This window comes from Solea senegalensis, linkage group LG3 (assembly GCF_019176455.1).
Source record: "Solea senegalensis isolate Sse05_10M linkage group LG3, IFAPA_SoseM_1, whole genome shotgun sequence".
NCBI classification, from domain to species: Eukaryota; Metazoa; Chordata; class Actinopteri; order Pleuronectiformes; family Soleidae; genus Solea; species Solea senegalensis.
Window position 1 is genome coordinate 32,358,560 of NC_058023.1, and position 21,887 is coordinate 32,380,446.

The following is a 21,887-nucleotide window of genomic DNA, read 5'->3' on the forward strand; positions in this document are numbered from 1 at the left end:
ACCTTAAAACGTGAAGATTCTCTATGAGGTTCTGCACTCTCTCTCTTTGTCACTGAATTTTACAGCCCTAATATCTGTAATGATGACGCCATAATCACGTGGCTGTTGACTGACCCACAGCAATCAAAAAAACTCGCCCCGCCCACCTCGCGAGACCGAGTTTAACAACAGTGTGAAAAACAAGTGGCTCATCATCTACATTACAGCAAAACACGGACTGCTCCTTTAACTGCTCCGGTCTCCGCTTCCAATGACACGCGACACGGTGGGGGTGGCACGGCACCAAAGATCGTCTCTGTGAGAGGATGATCCTCTCTACCAGAAAAAAAACCCCAAAACATATATATTTTCACCAAGAAAAGAACATGTAAGAGACAAAAAAAATGAAACAACCGAACCAATATTTCAAAATGTCCACATACAATAAATATACCGTTTATTGAGTAGAATGTGTCAAATGTTAATGTAAAATAGGGCTACCCTGTTCAAAAGTCAGAGATGTGAGTTTAAACCTACGATTTATTGGGTAAAAGATTTAAACTGGCAATGTGATTAAACTGCTCAAAAATCTGACAAATTGTTTTAAAACTGCGATTTATTCAGTGAAACGTTAAAAGATGTCAAAGTCAAATAGGATACAACTGTTAAAAGGTGTAATATATTGATTTAAAACTATAATTTATAGAGTAAAAAGATTAAATTATCAATGTAAAATAGGATATGTAACATATCGTTTAAAATGTTGATTTACTGAGTGAAAACATGAACATTCCAGTGAAAACATGACTTTTCGAGTAAAACTGTTAACACGTGATTTTTGAAGTGACGTTGAATAAAACCGTCGATTTTGTTCCACCTGTTGCGATATAACGGGTCTGTAAACGCGGGTGGGAGTGAGACGTCTGTCCGTATCCCAGCTCCGTGGCGGGGACCCGTCCGGGCCCACGGGGGCGCGCACGCAGGCCCTCACACGCGCACGCTCACACACCCGCCGCGCGGCCAGGCCACCGGCCAGCCTCTCTGCTCGGTCTCCCCCACTTCTCTCCTTCTCCTCCGTTTTCCTTTCACACTTTCCGATAAACTTCCCCCCTCCTGAACCGACGCGGGACAAGCGACGCAAAAGAACCGGATTAACGCCAGTGAATGTCCCGCTGTCTGCCCGTCTGTCTGCCGCCGGTCCCGCCGTGATTCACCGCCCTGCCAGCGCAACGAGCAGCGGGCCTTAACTTTCCGTCACCTCCCTTCACACTTTCACTCCCTCCGCCGCCGCCGCAAGTCACCGGGCAGCGACGTCAGTCCCGGGGAAAAGTTAGGACAGAGCCGCCGCTGTCGCCGCTTCACCGGAGGAGTCGAGACGAGTGAGTGTGGAAACTTTTTTCACCGTGTGTGTGTGTGTGCGGGGAACTCAGCAGCGCCCCCCCCACCCAGTTCTCTGACCGCCTGTGTCCCGGTACCGACAGGCCCAGACCGGGATCGGAAGTGACACCAGAACCGGCCTGTGTGATCTTTCGGTTGTTGTTCTCGTGTGAACGGGGAGATGGGGACGGTGTGAACGGGTCAGCGCGTGGTCTTCACGAGATTCGGTTTCCTCCGGTAGAGGTAAGACCCCTGTTACGAACTGTAACGAAACTTCACGTAGAACGTCAGCACGATTGATTAATCGAATCGAGTCATTTTTGGTCGAAACCCACTTATTGATAGTGGGAGATGTTTATTTTTTTTCCCCAAGTAATTTTGCAGAATTTCTTCCACCGCACAACTTAGCTGTTAGCTTAGTGACATTTGTTTACGTTACATAAAAACGTAATTGTGATATTTTCAAATATTTTAAAATTGTTTGTGTTAGCATTCCAAAATTTATTGCAAAACTTGAAATTGTGAATCAGAACATGACAATTGGAACGTTTATCGTCAACTTTGTCTCCGTCCACACTGATTTGTCGCAGTTTTGAAAGTTATCGTCACGGTGCGATTTTAATCGGACACACTTCCGCAATCCACAAGTTTTCATATTAAGTGTATTTGTCCACACTAAATCATGATCTGTACTTTTCAAAATAAAAGTCTGTTTTTGCTATTCCACACTAAAACACAACTCTGTAGTCTTTCAAAATAAAAGGCCTAACTTTCTGTTTGTCCACATGAAGAACAAACTTGAAGTTTTCAAAATAAATGGCCTTAGTTTCTGTTTGTCCACACCAAAACCTTAAACTTGCTAAAATAAATTTCACACCAGCAGCATTTTCTCCATTTTCAGAAACTCTCAAGGACGTGTGGACGCTCGCTGTAACCATGGCAACAGTGATGAGTTATGAGTGTGATATAGGTTAAATCCAAATGGATTTTTCTTTCAATAGTGAACTTCTAATGGTTAAAGGAGCTAAAACTGTGTTGGCACCAGGAGTTGGGTTTTTTTTCCGGAGTAAACGGTTGCGATATTTGTTTGACGCGGCGTCACTGGAGCAAACCGTTGGCCCGTGAACGTCGGGTCACTTTTACGCGAACAATGTGATTCGGACGGACTTTCACTGGCAGCTTTGTCAGTCGGCCGCGCTAAAGTTAGCCTGTGTGGCTAATGCAGCTCTCAGCAGGCATCCCAGCAATGTGTGTGTGTGTGTGTGTATTTTTAGCTCCATGTTGTTTGCTGATGTTATTAGGCAACATAAGATAAAAAGAGAGTCCCACTCATCTGCTTCATCATGACACGTGTGTGTGTGTGTGTGTGTGTGTGTGTGTGTGTGTCATACATCGTCTCTCACTTCCAACTGTTATCGCTCATGCTAGTGCTCCTCAATGGAATCGTGAGCTAGCGTCCAGCTGTAGCATTTAGGTGGTCACATGAGTGAAACATGTCTTCCTTTATGCTCTGTCCACTTAAAGGGATAGTTCACATTTTATTTTTTTACAGTCACCGTCACATTGACATAGTCACTCAGAAAAGCTGAATCTAGCCACGTAACAAAATGTTCACTGAATAAAATCTACGTAAGTTCAAGCCTACGATGTCTTAAGAAGATGTTCACATCTTTATCTCACTGTTACACAGACTTTTCCAACCAGGAAACTGAAGTTTTAAAAACCACTCACTCTCCCACACCAAACCCCATAGAGAAAATCAGTGATTTAAGCTCACGGGGACACAGGAGCTGCTGGTCTACTGCTGCCCCCTGTGGTCACTTTGTGTCACTGACACTAAATCTGAACGAAGGGTTTCAAACAGCAAATTCACAGAATAAGACATTTGAACTTAGTGATGGAGGCAGCAGTGGATCAACGACTCCTGTGTGTGTGTGTGTGTGTGTGTGACGTTAAAATCACTGATTTTCTCTATGGGCTTTGGTGTGGCAGAGTGAGTGGTTTACAAACTTCACTTTCCTGTTGGAAAAGTCTGTCTCACAGTGAGATAAACAAACGTAGACTTTGCGTCCAGGTTGATGTCAGCTGATCACATGTGCAGCTCATTGTTTGCTGTGATTAAACCGGGTTTAGAAATCACTAACAATGAATCGTTATCTGTTGATTAAAAACGAGTATCAAATCCAAAATAAAGTCACCTTTGACCTTTTTAAATTGTAAAAGTTTCCACACGTCGACTGTGATATCGCAAGGATTTATTCATCATAAAGTTTTGTTTACGTTTTTAACGTTAAACCCGTGAGGAAAGTTAAACAAAAAGCTTCTTCTGACTCTGTTTTTGCTGAGTTCTGTTGTTAAACATAGATTAAAAAACACTTAAACTAAAAGAAACATATGTGAAAAACAGTTTAAGTAAATACTTTACATTTTTTAAAATGTTAAGTGAAATTCTGTTGAATCTAATTTAAAAATGTAATTGAATTGTAATAAAGTTAACTTTGTGTTGTATTATTTAAGTTAATAAAAAATTCATTTTGTTATATTCAAGTTGAATGTGTGTTTTATCTAATTTAAAACAAATTATGTGATATCAAAATAAAGTTCTCATGGTCATATTAGTGAGGTCGGCCTTTCTTGCGGTCAGTGAAGGCAGCGCGAGGTCACGTGACCAGGACGTAGCGACATTTTCGTCTGTGAGCTCAAGTCAAACATCGCGGAAAGTTGTTCTTTACGCAGAGGGCGTCATTCGTTCAGAGCAGCTGACTATCTTTAGATGTGTGTGTGTGTGTGTGTGTGTGTGTGTGTGTGTGTGTACATTACCATAGGAAGGGCTCAGTGTGTGTGTGTGTGGTATGAGGACCTTTCATTATCACATTCCTGCAGAGGCCAACACATGGGAACTGACTCTGTCTGTGTCTCTGAGCGAGTTTGTTCACATCACTGATCACATGACGTTCATGACCGATCAATTATCCACACAATAGGTGACACAAGCTAAAATTATATTTAAAAAAAAAAAAGAGGCTACGTCAGTTTAAGTCTACGATATCTTTAAGAACACGTTCACGTGACGTTTGTTGTTAAGTGGCTGAAATCATTCAGTGAACCACTCACTCTCCCACACCAAAGCCCATAGAGAAAATCAGTGACTTTAACATCACACACACAGGAGTGGTTGATCCACTCCTGCCTCCGTCACTAAGTTCAAATGTCTCAATTTATGACTTATTTAAAATTCTTTGTTCAGATTGATCTCAGTGACACAAAGTGACCACACGAGGCAGCAGTAGACCAGCAGCTCCTGTGTCCCCGCCGGCTAAAATCACTGATTTTCTCTATGGGGTTTGGTGTGGGAGAGTGAGTGGTTTACTAACTTCAGTTTCCTGTTGTAAAAGTCTGTGTAACAGTGAGATAAAGACGTGAAACATGTTCTTAAGAGGCCGCTGACTTAGTTAGATGTACATGTTATGAGGTTAAGTCACGCCTGCAGGTGTAAACATTGTTTGTCTTAAGTTGTCAACATAACATTTAAAGCAGAATGTCAAACACATGGTGTTTGTTCACGACGACGAACCTGTCCACTGTCTCTCTCTCTCTCTCTGAAATATTCTCTCCTTTTTTCTCGCGGTGGTGAAGCGTCTTTACGTTGTGTTGTGTCAGCAGACGCTCGACTTTCCCTCCGTCTCCACATTCTTCTCTGTGGTTGTGTAATTGTTGGCTCAGTGCAGCGTCTGTCTGCGTTAGCTCGCTGGTCAGCAGCTGCTTTTAGCTCTGTGTGTGTGTGTGTGTGTGTTTGTTTACATGTCTTAATTAGGTTGCATGAGGACAAATATTCTGTCCAAACCCTTTTGTTGTGAGGACATTTTTAGCGCATCCTCACACAAGGTGTTCTTGAGGATTCAGACGAATAACACGTTCACACCGGCGCTTGGTTTTGTGTTGTGCTTTACGAGTTTTTGAAGAATTGTGGTTTTAATTTTTCTTGACAGAAAACAAGAAAATCAGGTGCAACCAAATGGACAAATATTATTGTTTCAGAGTTTAGGAGAAGATTAATCAACATTATTTAGAACAATAATCGTCAGATTAAACAATTGTCCATTCCAATTCAATCCAACTTTATTTGTAACTTGTAGACCGAGAACGCTGTAAAGAACAACTTAAAATGAGCTAAAGTCCGTCCAAACTAACAAAATGACTCGAAAATTCTGCAGCAATTGATTGTGCCTGTTTCTTGCTGTCGATTTGGATGGATTGAACCTTTAAAACGTGAAGAATTTAGACAAAGTGGTATTTTTGTGGAATCAACCATTAAAACTGATTCACAAGCCCCTCCCCTTCCCTGATTCCCACCCCTCCTCCTTCCAAACACCTGTTTCTAACTGTCCAAAACTGGTGAAAAACAGAGAAAACAACGTGTTTTAAAGTTGTCGTATTTCAAGAGCGGTTGATGATAGAGAGTAAATGTTTGGTGTGTGAGCGTCAGGAGGCTTTCAGGAGCTCCCACATTTAAATTTGTGACAAACGGGTGCAAGTTGACCGAGAAATTAGAGTTTTAAAATCACCCTCGTCTTCGTTTTTAGAAAACTCCAGAGCAGAATTTTAACATGGGAGTGAATGGGAGGTTTGAGCAGAACTCTCTGTGCTTTTAGGTGATTTTAAGAAAAACTGTGAGTCATATGAGAATGAAAACAACACACAGGGTTAGACGACAACAACAGCATCATTTTCATGTAAAATTGTTTGTATTGGTTGGAAATTGTGGGCGGGAGAAGAGTTTGTTTAGAGATTATTGTGATTATTTCATGAACTTCAGCAGAGTGTGCCACTCTGGTATTGAAAAGTTGTATCAAAACTTTGATTTAGGTGAGATAAAGTCTCACGTCTTGTGACTTGTTTCCCCTGTCCTGTTCATGTGGAAAATTAACAATATCAATAATCTCAATAATCTGGAGCACACTGGGCCAATTTTCCTTTTAATATGATGTCCATCAATTATAATCTTTAAGCAACAATCGGTGAGTTATAACTCAGACAATTAAGAATCATATTTTTAAAGGATATCGGCTAAATATGCATGTGGTCTAAAATAAAACAATGCCAATATGTATATGTGTATGTATGTGTATATGTCTATATGTATGTGTGTGTATATATATATATATATATATATATATATATATATATATATATATATAGTATAAACTGTAGTATAGTTAGTATAAAACTATGAAAGAAATCTTCAATTTCACCAAATCTTTATGCACTGCACCTTTAACTATTATTATTCAACTAAAGACTATTTTACATTGTGTGTGTGTGTGTGTGTAACTGCAGCTTAACAACAAGCCAGGCTTGTTCAACCAGACCCTATGAACACATGAATACTCCTGTGAAAATATGTGTGTGTGTTTCTGAGGACATTTTGTCTTGTCCTCACAACTTTAAAGGAGCTTTTTTTCCAGGGCTAAGTCCTGGTTTTAGGGTTAGGCTTAGAATTGGGTTAAATGTTAAGGTGAGGCACTTAGTTGTGATGGTTAAGGTAAGGGGTTCAACTCCTGCTGTGTCCTCACAAAGATATGAAAGCAAGTGTGTGTGTGTGTTTGATGGTAGATGCCTTTGATGTGATGTCAGCGTTTCTGCCCGTGGTCTCTGGTATGCAGACACCTAGACACACACACACACACACAAAGATTATAGTACAATCCAGTATCTATATCTATCATCTTGTCTCTCTTTGTTTTTATATGTGTGTGTTTGTGTGTGTGAGACTGTGTTGACTCAGAGCAAACACACACTCTTACTTTACTGTGTGTGTTTTTGTGCATTTGGAGCTTAAACATAACATTTGTTATTAAAGGTCCAATATGTAATACTCGAACGCCACCAGTAGGGCTGTCAGAACATGGAGGGGGCGGAGTTAAAAGTCAAAGAAACTTTATTTTTTTATTTTAAACCCTCTCAAACTGATCAAAATAGTTGACAATTCATTTAATAATTGATTCATCGAATGATCTTTGCGTCACATTGTCCAGCAGGTGGCACTGTGTCCTTGGTCCATCACAAAAAAAACAAGATAGGGACGTTTTGTTGCCTTTCTGTGAAAATTTCGGATTCCACGTCGTAGAAGACAACGCAACGAGACAAATCTGTCGTTGCATTTGTGTGCGGAAAATATCGTAACGTCCTTGAAGGAATTGGCACACCACGCGCTATAAATTCAAACCTTGTGAACGTCGCAGTTTCTATTTACGCAAACTCCTAGTTCCCAACTTCCAACGGCTTCTTAACCGTGATCGTAAACATATCCGAGGCTAGCCGTCGTTCACGATACCAGTCGAAGGCAAACATCGTAGCAACATGTTTACGGATAAAAAATTCCGACTGTTCGTCAGATTTACAGTGAAATGAACGCGACAGAATTGATTTGAACGATAAAAGTATCAGTGTTACGTTAAAAATCTTGGGTCAGGGGGCGTTTGAGATCTGAAGTTCTGGCTACAAATGGAACGCACCACTCATCTGAATCTCCATCTTTTTTCTCTACAGTCTTTTTTCCTTTTCTTTGTTCCTCTTCCCTTTTTCTTTACGAGCTTTTTCCCGCTTCTTTTTCTAACTGCAGCTTTTTCCTCCTCTTTTCTTCCCTCGTTACTCAAACTTTCCCTCTCCTTTTTCCCCTCCATTTCTTTATTTACTGTAAACATTTTATTTTCTTTCTTTCTTTCTTTCTCTTTACATTCCTGTCCTCTGTTATGTTTTCTCGTCGCCATGGTAACCACGGCTGCCTCACTTTTTTACCTCCGCCTCTTCTTCTGCTCTTGTCATCTCTCCGTTCTTCTTTTCCTTGTCCTTGTTTTTGTATGTCCTTTGTCTTCTCTCGCTCCTTGTCTCTCTCTCTCCCTCTCGCTCTCTCTCTCTTTGTCTGTGTCAGTCAATGTCGAACGCCCCTGCCCCAGGCCCTTTATAAACACACAGTTAAACACTAGATTCTTGTTCTCATGGGAAACACTGTGTCAGGTACTGTTACTGTCTGTGTGTGTGTGTGTGTGTGTGTGTGTAAAACCGCAAGTGTGTGTTCTTGTGCCTCATGAGGACCAAGTTCATCCAACACTCAAAGAGGACAACATTTTTTATTTACCTTTTTTTTTCAGCAAATTGTAATTTAAAAACGATGCTGTTCGCAATGAGCAAAGGTGATCACAGTTGTCACTACGAGTTGATTTGTTATGCGAAATACCCCAAAAAAATGGTCTCCGAAGTGATTTAATATCGCCACGCTTTTTCACTGTACCGATTGTGAAACTACAAAAATTATGTATGTATATATTTGTATCTATGCTGTTAAAATATGTATGTATATGTATTTGTAAACATCACAACGAAAACAAAAAGGAAGTAAAAATATGTATTATATTTTGAAAGGGTTACCCCTCAGTCAAAAAAAGCTAGATATTAAACATAATAAACATATACATTTATTTTAATAATACTACGTTATATCATTATTTTGATGTTTTCCCTAACCCAACTCTCTGATTGGCTGTCCTCAGGTGGAGTGGGCGGAGCTGAATCATGGCGGGTGCATCGGTGAAGGTGGCGGTGCGAGTCCGTCCGTTCAACTCCCGCGAGACGGGACGCAACGCCAAGTGTGTGATCCAGATGCAGGGAAACACCACGTGTAAGACACACACACACACACACATTTGTTTGTCCACACATGTGAGGACCGTAGATGTTGTCATTGTTACCTGGGTCTGGTGTAAAATTATATTTAATATATTTCCAAAAAAGTACTTAAACACTGATTTAAAATTAGATTTTAGCATTCTTTTTAGTAGAAAATATAATTTTATGGTAGTTTGTTTTTTTAAAGCTCCACTCGTCGAATTTAGGTCAAATTATTTTGCTAGATAGAAATTGAAAAGTTGTTTTTTTAAAAGTGTACAACAACATGATTATATGAATTATTGTTTTTGGTGAGGATTTTTGACCACCATGTTTTTACAGTAGCCCATAATGGACAAACTAAATATATTTTCAGCTGTTATGTTATTGGTTCATCTGTCAATTATTTTCTCGATTAATATGATTAGTAGTGATTAGTACTTTGGTCTCAAATGTCTTATCTAAGATAAGACATTTATGGAGCAAAGAAACCAGGAAATACGCACATTTAAGAAAAATATCAGTTTTAATGATTAAAAAAAACACCCAAATTGATCAGCTATGAAAATAGTAGCCGTTTATTTTGTTAATTGATTAATAATCAATGAATTTTAATGAATTAGCGAAATGAAAGTGACCTTCACTGATCAGGAAAGAATCAATAACATGTTGATTTTCTTAAAAAAATCAAGATTTTTTGATTTTCTTTCCTAAAAACATTCATTTCATTTTCTGACATTTGACTTTATAACATTGATCGAGTACATGTTTTGTCCATAAAATGTCAGAAAATTGACAAAACTGGAGACAAAGATGTCCTCAACTATCTTTGTTTTTGTCCACGAACTAAAATAAATAAAAAAAATCAGTTTTGTTTGTTCCTTTGTTCTATGGAGCAAAGAAACCAGGAAACATTCACATTTAGGATCAGAGAAACTGGTGTAAAACATTAATAATCACTTAAATCACTTTATACTGCTTTAACACTTAACTTAATGTAAATGTCTTCAGCCGTTTCTCCTGTGCAGTCATGTGACCTCTCAACCTGCTGCTATTGACACTCACAAACACACTGCATTTATTAATAGACTCGCAGCAGCACGACTGTGTCTGAGTCCAGTACTTTTTACGCTCTACCCGTAAATAAACCTTTTTGAAAAAGCTCTTTCCGTCAAAAACGCGACAGTGGAGCTGTAACTCTGCCACAGAAATATAGACAGCGGACTAACGTGTTCATTCTTGTTTGATGTTTGTCTCATGTTGATTCTCTGATTTTCAGGCATTTCAAACCCCAAACTGGGCAAAGATGGAGCCAAGAATTTTACCTTTGACTATTCCTACTGGTCACACACAACGGTGATCATACACACACACACACACACACACACACACACACGTGATTTATTCAGCAGGAAAAAGCAGGATGAGAAATGACCGGAGTTGTGTGTGTGTGTGTGTTCAGACTGATGACCCCAGCTTCGCGTCTCAGCGGCAGGTCTACAAAGACATCGGGGAGGAGATGCTGCTGCACGCCTTCGAAGGTGAAAAAAAAAAAACTGAGCAAAAACCATCCAGAGATACAGGCTCGACGATGTTCTCGCAACAAGAGAAACATCCACTCCTTTAAAGTGTTTGTTTGTTTCCCCTCAGGTTACAATGTGTGCATTTTTGCGTATGGACAGACCGGTGCAGGGAAGAGTTACACCATGATGGGGAAACAAGAACCGGGGCAGGAAGGCATCATTCCACAGGTAACACACCCTCTATAAACGCTTCTTTTCTTCCTCACTCTCCCACACCAAAGTCCATAGAGAAAATCAGTGATTTTTTAGCTGCTGGTCTAATGCTGCCTCGTGTGGTCACTTTGTGTCACTGAGGTCAATCGGAACAGAGGATTTCAAATGCCCAAAGTCACAAAATAAGACATTTGAACTTAATGATGGAGGCAGCAGTGGATCAACAAATCCTGTGTGCTGTGATGTTAAAATGGCGGATTTTCTCTATGGGGTTTGGTGTGAGACAGAGTGGAGTGATTTACTGAATGATTTCAGCCACTTAACAAGAGACCCACCCAACAGAACCTACGTCAATTTAAGTCTACGATGTCTTGAGAACACGTTCACGTCTTTATCTCACTGTGAGACAGAGTTTTCCGACAGGAAACTGAAGTTTGTAAACCACTCACTCTCCCACACCAAACCCCATAGAGAAAATCAGTGATTTTAACATCACAGCACACAGGAGTTGTTGATCCACTTCGTCCTCCATAATTCAAGTTCGAGTGTTATTTCTGTCAATTCTGTGTTTCAATTCCATTGTTGAGATTTTCTCAGTGACACAAAGTGACCACACGAGGCAGCAGTAGACCAGCAGCTCCTGTGTCCCTGTGAGTCTGATGTTGAGTCATGAGTCCACCTTTAACATGTCTCTTGTCTCCGTGTCCAGTTGTGTGAGGACCTGTTTCAGAGGACAGGAGAAAACTCTGACCCCGACCTGAACTACTCTGTGGAGGTAAACTCACTCCGATCCAGACAAGATTCACTCAGGTGAGCGCTGATTGGCTGAATTGTCTCTCGTCGTCCTCCAGGTGTCCTACATGGAGATCTACTGTGAGCGGGTCAGGGACCTGCTCAACCCAAAGTCTCAAGGGACTCTGAGGGTTCGAGAGCATCCCATCCTGGGGCCATACGTGGAGGACCTGTCCAAACTGGCTGTGACCGGATTCACCGACATCCGGGACCTGATGGACGCCGGCAACAAAGCTCGGTTAGTCTTTGAATTTTAGTCATTTTAAGTGTTTACTAACGAGACAGGTGGATGTTTACGCTGCGGCCCTGAAACTGCTGGAAAAGCATTCTGGGAAATGTAGGAAATCCCAAATATCAAATTAGATTTTTGGAAATTTGGTTGATTCCAGGACGGTCGCGGCCACAAACATGAACGAGACATCGTCCAGGTCGCACGCCGTCTTCACCATCGTCTTCACCCAAAAACGGCGGGACCAGATGACCGGCCTGGACACAGAGAAGGTGTGTGTTCTCGTTTTCAGTCCTTGTGAGGACCGCGTGTAGGAACCCACCTTATGAGGACTTTTTAAAAACAGGGATTTTAAAAGATAACTGTTATAAAAAAAAAACTTCTCTTCAGGTCAGTAAGATCAGTCTGGTGGACCTGGCAGGAAGTGAGCGAGCCGACTCCTCGGGGGCAAAGGGCACCAGGCTCAAGGTCAGAAGTTGTTCCACGTTGCCCTGGTGCGCGTTTAACGTGTTTTTACTTGTTAATGAAATCGACTTTTACCTGCATACAGGAAGGAGCAAACATCAACAAATCTCTGACCACGCTGGGGAAAGTGATATCAGCTTTAGCAGAAATGGTCAGTCGACGCACGCTTTTGTTTAAATTCTTCATTAAAAATGTAGACAATTGTCCTGAAATGTCCCCGTTTATCGTCTCTCCTCTGCAGCAGAGTAGTAAGAAGAGAAAAAGTGACTTTATCCCCTACAGAGACTCTGTACTTACCTGGCTACTGAAGGAAAACCTGGGTAAGTGGAAGGAGTGGAATTCACACCCGCACCTTTTTTTGATTCATCTAATTTGCTTTTTTGCTCCATAAAATGTTGAAAAATGTAAATGTAATGTGAAATAATAATGATGTTGTTTTGTCCACAAACTATACTAGAGTTGTTACTAGTTAACAGGAAGTAAGCGGTCACTAACGTTAGTGTTGTGGACGTGTTTGATCAGGAGGAAACTCTCGTACGGCCATGATCGCCGCTCTCAGTCCTGCTGACATCAACTATGAAGAAACACTGAGCACCCTCAGGTCAGACACTCTGTCAGGCTTTGTTGTCGTGCCGTGACCTGTTTGTGTGTGTTAATCTAATCTAATCTGTGTGTCGCGCTCCAGGTATGCTGACCGTGCCAAACAGATCCGCTGTAACGCTGTGATCAATGAAGATCCCAACGCCAAACTGATCAGAGAGCTGAAGGACGAAGTGGAACGACTGAGGAACCTGCTCTTCTCACAGGGTCTGCAGGAGCTGCTGGATAATGCTGGTATGTATTATAGATATAGATACATAGATATGTATGTGTGTGTGTGTGTGTGTGTATATATACAGTATGTGTACATATATACATATATGTATATATATTGTATATAAGTATATATATATATGTGTGTATATATATATATGTATATGTGTGTATATGTATATGTGTATATGTATATATATATGTATATGTATCTATACACATATATGTATATGTATCTGTACACATATATATGTACATATGTATGTATATGTACACACACTATAACGGACTACCTTTTAGTGGTATACACACACACGTAGTAGTAGTTTATTGATAAATACACACTGAAATTAATACATTAAACTTGATGTTGTGAACACATGAAACAATGTGACGGAAACATTTAGACTGTGTGTGTGTGTGTGTGCGTGCGCGTTTATTAAAACATGTATGTGTGGCATGTGTTGAATGCACAGTCGGGTATTTACAGACAGCAGCTGTGTGTGTGTGTGTGTGTGTGTGTGTGTGTGTGTGTGTGTGTGTGTGTGTGTGTGTGTGTTACATACTGTTCTTTACATAACCAGGATGACAAACATTCCTGCTCATTAAAAACACAAACCTCTCTTTTTCCTCTTTAAAAGTCAACAACAACAACAATGGTCCTGGCGGCATTATGGGCGTGGCCTCCTCTCCTCTGCAGCTGGCTCTCACAGCCAATGGGATTACAGAGAACAATGGCCCCGCCCCTTCAGGTGACTCTTGTGTTTTGTTGGTACTGACATTGACATTTTCATTTTTTACACACGTTGGTTGAAATGAACATTTTTATAAAATAAGGGTGATATGTTAAATAAAGTAGCGCAAAATGGCTCATTAGCGCCCCCAAAGGTGAAACCTGGTAGGACAAAGCCGAAGTTGCGCCGAATTCCCCGAAACTTGGTGGGAATGTGTCACAGCCCGAGGCGAACAAAAAAGTCTATTGGGACTATGGCCTCAACTCAACAGGAAGTCGGTCATTTTGAATTTGGAGTCCCTGTTGGCGTTTTGCACGTTTGGTAAAAAGCAACTGTGGGCTAAAGCTACAAGAGTAACTCAAATATCCTCGAGAAAATGTTCATCGAGACAATATTCTTTTTCTCCTCTGCAGATGTGGGGGAGCCGACATCCTCAGAGGACACACCTGCCGACCCCGATCACCCGATCGAGAACGGGGAGGAGGCTGTCAGCGAGGAAACCATCAGCAAAGAGGAAGCAGCCGAGCGACTGCTGGTAAGTCTGACATTACCCCCATCTGTTAGCGGACACGGTGGGACTACTTCCTGTTAACGCTGACGTATTAACATGAAAATGTGTATTTTATTTTGAAATAATAATTACTCAAATTAAAAGATGACATGAAAATGTGTATTTTATTTTGAAATAATTACTCAAATTAAAAGATGACATGGAAACTTGTATTTTATTATGAAATAATAATTACCCAAATTAAAAGATGACATGGAAATGTGTGTTTTATTTTGAAATAATAATTACATACTCAAATGAAGAGATGACATGAAAATGTGTTTTTTATTTTTAAATAATAATTACTAAAATTAAAAGATGACATAATAACATGCATTTTATTTTGAAAGAACAACTGAAAACAAAAACATGTATTTTATTTTGTAAGAATAACTACTAAAATTAGTGTGCGTGTGTGTGTGTAGGAGACGGAGAAGATCATCGCTGAACTCAACGAAACTTGGGAAGAGAAACTCAGAAAGACTGAATCTATTCGCCTGGAGAGGTGATCAATCACAGCTGATCAGCAGATCAATAACCTCCAACAAACAACTCGTCTCAAAGTCTCTCCCCCTCTCTCTTTCCCTCTCTCACCCAGAGAGTCCCTGCTGGCAGAAATGGGCGTGTCCATTTCATCCAAAGAAGACGGAGGAACGCTGGGCGTCTTCTCTCCTAAAGGAGTGAGTTTACGTTTTTGATGAGTCATGACTTCACGATGCGTTCAGTTTACCGCACAATGTTACCGAACCACACAAAAATGTCTTAATACTACGAAAAAATCATGCCCTTGATGTCAATTTTATATATCTTTTAACACAAAATGTTATTATTATTGAGTAGAAACGTTGGTAAAATAACCTAAATGTCATTAAATAACTGTAATGCTCAAAAACACACGAGGAAGGACATGTTTTTGGGGGGAATTTTAAAGCAATAAGATTCTTAATCACTTTAATCTGCAAAGCAGCGCCGCCTTGTGGCACTTCAATATAAATGTGTGTGTGTGTGTGTGTGCAGACACCTCACCTGGTCAACTTGAATGAAGACCCTCTGATGTCAGAGTGTCTACTGTACTACATAAAAGAAGGCGTCACCAGGTAAATGTTGCTCATCATCACGTATAAGCAGAGGTCAGGGGTCACACACACACACCTTGGTTAACAATAATAATGTGTGTGTGTGTTCCAGGGTTGGACAGCAGGACGTGGACATTAAACTGTCTGGACAATTTATAAAAGAGATTCACTGTGTTTTTGTCAGTGAGATCAATGATCAGGGAGAAGGTGAGACATGTCTGTCTGTCTGTCTCTGTTGCCTGTTTTTCAAAATAAAATGCTTGTAATATTTCAACTAAATGTCCAAATAATGTGTGTGTGTCAGGCGAGTGAGTTTAGTTCGATGTGATCGCCCTCTGGTGGTCAAAGTTGTGCAAGTGCAGCTCTGCTGAAGGTGTGTGTGTGTGTGTGTGTGTGTGTGTTCACTCAGTGTGTGACTCTCTTTCTTTTATCTCTTCCTGTAAAAGCTTCCAGGATATCTTGTCAGGTATTGTTTAATAAGTCACTGGTTACCATGGTAACGTCCACTTCACGATCATGCCTGTGTTTCCTGCCCCTCCCCCCCCACCCACACACACACTGTATGTGTGTTTGTGTTTGACTGTTGTGTCTTTATTGGACTGTTTTTGTTTTGTTTAAATTGAACTTTATTGAACACTTCCTGTCGCCGCAGTGGACGTCATCCTGGAGCCGTTAGTCGGAGCGGAGACGTACGTCAACGGGAAGCAGATCACCGACTCCACCGTCCTGAAACAAGGTAACGAGGAGCCACGTGAGCACAAGCGCTCAAGCGCTGAAGTCTGCGGCTGATTTAACGCGACTGTGTCCGACGCCAGGTCACCGCATCGTCATGGGGAAGAACCACGTGTTCCGCTTCAACCACCCGGAGCAGGCGAGGCTGGAGAGGGAGCGCAGTGTCACGGCGGAGCAGCAGGGGGAGCCGGAGGACTGGAACTACGCTCAGAAGGAGCTGCTGGAGAAGCAAGGGATCGACATCAAGCTGGAGATGGAGAAAAGGTAAAAACCCGCTCACTCTCCCGCACCAAACTCCAGAGAGAATTCATCTGAATGATGGATTTTAAACGCCGAATTGAACTCAGTGATGGAGGCAGCAGTGGATCAACAGCTCCTGTGTGCTGTGATGTTAAAATCAGTGATTTCCTGTCAGAGTGAGTGCTTTACAAACTTCAGTTTCCTGTTGGAAAAGTTTGTCTAACAGTGAGATAAAGACGTGAAGATGTTCTCATTTACTATCACTGACGTGTGTGTGTGTGTGTGTGTGTATGTGTGTGTGTGTGTGTCACAGACTACAGGACATGGAGACTCAGTACCGTAAAGAGAAGGAGGAGGCTGATCTGCTGCTGGAGCAACACAGACTGGTGAGTTTCTGTTTGTGTGGAGTTAAAGCAGGTAGTTAATCTGGTAGTAGTTAAACCTCTGTGTGTGTGTGTGTGTGTGTGTGTGTTTAGTACGCAGACAGCGACAGCGGTGATGACTCAGACAAACGCTCGTGTGAAGAGAGCTGGAGACTGATTTCCTCCCTCAGAGAGAAACTGCCTGCCAACAAGGTACACATACACACACACACACACCCCGAATTCACCGCCATCCCCCGGTGTTGCCGTTGAACCCAGTGTCAGACACACAAACGTCACCGCGTCACTGTGACACTGAGGGAAACTTCTGAATGGACTTCTGCAGCCTCTGGGCAGGTTTTAAGAAGCGGGTTCTGTTATCTGTGTCTCCAGGTCCAGACCATAGTGAAGCGCTGTGGTCTGCCCAGCAGTGGGAAGAGGAGGGAGCCGCTCAGAGTTTATCAGATTCCTCAGAGGAGGAGGATCAGCAAAGACCCCAAACGTGTCACCATGGACGACCTCCGCATGCAAGCTGTCAAAGAGATCTGCTACGAGGTGTGTGTGTGTGTGTGTGTGTACTGAGAGGTCACTAAAAACATGGCTGTCAGCAGAAACACAAAGTCTTCAATATCTCAAAAATATTTTTCCCATTTAATCTCACTGTTAGATGAGGTTTGTAAAGCACTCACTGTCTCACACCAAAGCCCATAGAGAAAACCAGTGACTTAACGTCACAGCACACAGGAGTTGTGGATCGACTGCTGCCTCCATCACCAGGTTCAAAAGTCTTATTTTGTCACTTTGGCTTTTGAAATCTTTCATTTGGACTTACTGTAGTGTCTTAAAGTGACCACAGGAGGCAGCGGTAGACCAGCAGCTCCTGTGTCAAATGCCAGCTAAAATCACTTATTTTCTCTATGGACTCTGGTGTGGGATAGTGAGTGACAGCTCAGGTGTCAGTCACTTTAACAAGGTTAGCGCAGCATAAAAACAAAGGGAGAAACCGCTAGCTTCATCCTGTCAAAGTTGACACAGACAATTCCTCTCGATCACCTCCAGGTGGCGCTGGGAGATTTCCGTCACTCGCGCCAGGAGATCGAGGCGCTGTCCATCGTCAAGATGAAGGAGCTGTGTCGCATGTACGTCAAGAAGGACGCCAGTGAGCGCGAGAGCTGGCGGGCAGTTGCCCAGGACGTCTGCGACACGGTGGGCATCGGAGAGGAGAGGAGCCCCCCCGCGGAGGAAGGCGGGGGAGGAGGAGGAGAGACGGGGGAGGGAGCACCGAAGGGAAAAGTGTACGACCTGAAGGCTCACATCGACAAACTGACCGACATCCTGGAGGCGAGTCGAGTGTTTGAAAGTCCCGCCCTGTTTCGTGTGAATGCGTTAATTATTGCTGTTGACCAGGAGGGGGCAGCGCTGAGGTTCACGTGTGTTTGTCTCTGACGCCTCCAGGAGGTGAAGCTGCAGAACAACATGAAGGACGAGGAGATCAAAGCTCTGAGGGACAGGATGATCAAGATGGAGAGCATCATACCTGTGCAGGTACGTCCACGCCCTCGCGTCCCCACGCCGCCGCACGCCGCTCTCTGTCCAACACACTCACTGTTTTGTTTCCCCTCCGGTTTCCAGGACGACGAAGTGAACGGCGAAGAAGGCGGGTCTCCTCCTCCTCAGAGGGACGGTGGGGGGGACGGAGACTGCGAGGGTGACGTGGTCCCGGACGGCAGAGTGGAGCGGCTGATGAACGAGGACCCGGCGTTCAGGAGAGGACGCCTCCGGTGGCTGAAGCAGGAACAGCAGCGGATCCTGAACCTGCAGCAGCAGAACATCACCAAGAAGCTGCGAGGACAGAACCAGACCCCGGGTCAGTGGGCGGAGTCATACTTTGACCTGGTTCTCCCCGCCTCTAACTGCATGATGTGTGTTTAATGTGTCTGTGTCGCCCCCTGCAGGTCAGAACCTGCCCGTTGTTCCTGTGCATCTACCAGGGACCGGGCGATTCATCCCTCCACAGGAGCGCAAGCTCAAATTCCCCTTCAAGAGTAACCCCGCCCACCGGTTGTCATGGGGACCAGCCAGCGCCGCTCTGGAGGCTCTGGGTCTCGGGGAAGGGGGAGGAACCGAGGGTGGAGAGCAGAGGGAGGAGGGTGGAGGAGAAGGTAAAGGCTCCTCCTCGCCTCCACCTCTTCAGAGTCATCAGTCTCCTGCTCTTTTGCCCCTCCCCTTTCAGGCCCCACCCCCTCGCATGCGCTCCCCCAGCCCTCATCGCGCCTGGCAACAGCGTAACCAAGGGAACTTCCACTACCAGCACCAGGGCAACAACCAAAACCAACAGCGCCGCTACCGCCGCAACTCTCTGGACAGCTCCGCCCACAACTTCAGTCATTACGACAACGGCCAGCAGCATGGCGGGGGTGGCGGTCACCAGGGGCGACCACGACAGAGGAGGGGTGTGTCACCCGGGCCAGGTGGGGAGCGAGGGGGAGGAGACGGAGGCTTCCATTATAACCAACACCCACCCCAGCAGTATCACCACCCCCACCCCTACTACAACCCCCACAATGCACCATTCCAGCCAGGGCCGCACCCCAACTACCACAGCCTGCCACGGCCCGGGGCTCCGCCCCCTCCCACTGACATGCTGCTCATGGCGGGGCCGCCGCTGCCGCCGGGTGGGTGGGGCTTCACAACCCCGCCCAGGATGAGACGGCAGTTCAGCGCGCCGGACCTGAAGAACAAGGAGACGCCCATCTGACCTCTGAACTCTTGATACGGAGGTTTTCTGATGTGGCTGCGGGACAGAGGGGGGAGGGGCCCTGATGCTGTAGTGACGTGTGTGTGTGTGTTGTCATCACACACACACACACCCTGTATCTTCAATCCTGCTGTGTGTGTGTGTATGCGTGTGTGTGTGTGTGTTTGTGTCTTCCTCCTAGCTTTTACGCTAGCGTGGGTTACCTGTTGCCATGACAACACTTTATTTTGCCGACCTTTTAATTCAAGATGGAAGTTTATCATATAATGAGTTGTTTTTGTTGTTTTTTAAAAAATTGATCAGTCATTGATACCAAGTGTCGGATGCGTGTTAGCCGGGGAGGCTAGTTTGTGTTAGTGTTTTTTTGAAGGATGAAGTGGGTGTGGCATGGTGCGTGTACTTTATATGAGCGTCAGCTTTTAGGTCCTCTGTTTCAGCCGTCGTTAGCCTCGAGGGGCTAACTATTCTGGTTTAGCCTGACAGGTCTGTGTTAGCTTGGGCTAGCTACTTAGCTTGAGCAGGGAGAAAAATGGTTCAAAATGGTTGCCGTTTATTAGGTGTTTTTTTAGGCGTAGTAGGTGACGTGTTGAAGTGTAAAAAGAATCTGTAGTTTAGCTTAGCCTAGCTTAGCTTAGCTAAGGCAGCATTCAGGTTACATGGGGAGTCACTTTGACCATGAACTCATTAGTTTTACTTGCGTCATTTTAAGTCATGTTTGTCAGGAATGCAGAAGAATTTGGATGATCCCAAGTTGCACCACCAGGGGGAGTTAAAGTGCGATTTAATAAAACGCTAATGAAGTTTCACCAACTGACTCAACCCGGGGCTTTGATTCTGGGTGTGAGTCGTGGTTTTAAAGGAATATTATGAAAATGCTCAAACAGGAGACTGCGTTAAAATAACAACATTTTTTTTTTTTTAGCAGAGAGCCGAAATCACGCGTGGTTTGCACCTGGCGACGCCAATCCTGCGTTAGCGCACGTTGTCCTCGCGATTACCTCAAAAGTGAATCCCACAAAAAAAACGTGCACTTTACGTCCTTCGCCTCTGACGCTGTATACGCTCGCGTGACTTGACGTTGTGAAAAGTATTCGACGTTAACGCGACTTTCAGACGCCTCTTTGTTCAGAGTTGAAGAGGACATTTTTTAATAAACATTAAAAAATCCCATGTGACCTGAACGCTGCGCCGCGGAGAGCTGCAAACCAAAGAAAAGCCGCTGTGCGGCGCCTCCTGCTGGAGCGCCGACAGACGCACTGCTGTACAGACAGAACGTGATGAAGGAAGAGGCGGAGCTGTGGTTGTAAATGTGTTGAAGCGCCGTGTCGTGTGTGTATATTTGAAGTCTTGTTTTCATGAAGATGAATCTACTTTTTAACGGTGAGTTCACCGTCTCGGGCAATCGTGGCGGGGAAGACGCAGCAAGTGATACCCGACATCAGTGGAGATGTACTAATCATGGTGGGTCGTAGTTTACGTAGGGATGTGTGAGCAAGGGACTCTGGGAAATGTAGTCGGAGAGCGGTGGGGCGGATGAGAGAATGGTGAGAAGCACGAGAAGAGACTTTGTTTTGTTGTAAATGACGAGAGACGCGAGGACCTGACACCACTTTAGATTTGATTTGTCCAAAAGCGGAAGGGACGGCGGCGAGAAGACGCTGCCTTCATGAGACGCTGGGAAGATGGGAAATGTGGCGTGGGCAGCACCCATAAACCGCTCGCTCTGCTACACCAAACCCCACGGAGAAAACTGCTGGGTTTAACGTCTCAGCACGCAGGAGTCGTCGCTCCGCTGCTGCGTCCGTCGTTGAGCTTGTACGTGTTATTTTGTCACTTCAGATTTACCTCAACGTCATAAACTCACCACACGAGGCAGCAGTAGACCAGCGGCTCCTGTGACCCGCAAGCTTAAATCGCTGATTTTCTCTATGGGGTTTGGTGTGGGAAAACAAGTGGTTTCACAAATTTCGGTTTCTTGCTGGAATAGTGACGTAAAGACACGATAAAACGTGATCTGAAGAGAAACATCGCAAACTTAAACTTCTTTAACGTTCCCAAAACAACGATGTGTTTGCTGTTGGGAGGAGCTGGGAGTTTGTGGCACTGCACTGCCTGAAACCCCGCCCCCTCCCCCCCAGAAACAGAGCAAGGCATTGTGGGAATCAGAACCAACCACTGGGAGCGCTCTCTCCCTGACAGTCGGAGTCGCCATGGTGATGACGATGACGACAAAAACAGCCGATTGGCTGGCGAGACGTGACATCAGCAGATTAGTTTGGTGCGTTTGTCTCGACCAATCGCGGGACAATCGCATTAATCTGCCGCCACCGCAGGGCATGATGGGAAATGATGTTTTCCCCGTTTTTTTTCTTTTCTGTT

At 43.8% G+C, this 21,887-nt stretch overlaps 1 protein-coding gene across 1 annotated transcript; it reads left to right on the plus strand.

Annotated features, from left to right (window-relative positions):
• Positions 1 to 962: 962 nt before the first annotated feature.
• On the plus strand, positions 963 to 21,707 carry kif1c (kinesin family member 1C). Its single transcript, XM_044020713.1, has 29 exons — positions 963 to 1,358; positions 1,461 to 1,599; positions 8,907 to 9,034; positions 10,301 to 10,377; positions 10,484 to 10,562; positions 10,672 to 10,772; positions 11,467 to 11,532; positions 11,609 to 11,787; positions 11,939 to 12,050; positions 12,169 to 12,246; positions 12,329 to 12,394; positions 12,485 to 12,563; positions 12,766 to 12,844; positions 12,929 to 13,077; positions 13,698 to 13,808; positions 14,204 to 14,325; positions 14,766 to 14,845; positions 14,939 to 15,020; positions 15,358 to 15,437; positions 15,529 to 15,623; positions 16,069 to 16,152; positions 16,232 to 16,412; positions 16,702 to 16,774; positions 16,865 to 16,963; positions 17,144 to 17,305; positions 17,810 to 18,091; positions 18,206 to 18,295; positions 18,383 to 18,617; positions 18,706 to 21,707. The coding sequence occupies exons 3-29, from the start codon at positions 8,929 to 8,931 to the stop codon at positions 19,506 to 19,508; spliced, it is 3,750 nt and encodes a 1,249-aa protein (XP_043876648.1). The 5' UTR covers positions 963 to 1,358; positions 1,461 to 1,599; positions 8,907 to 8,928; the 3' UTR covers positions 19,509 to 21,707.
• Positions 21,708 to 21,887: the final 180 nt, after the last annotated feature.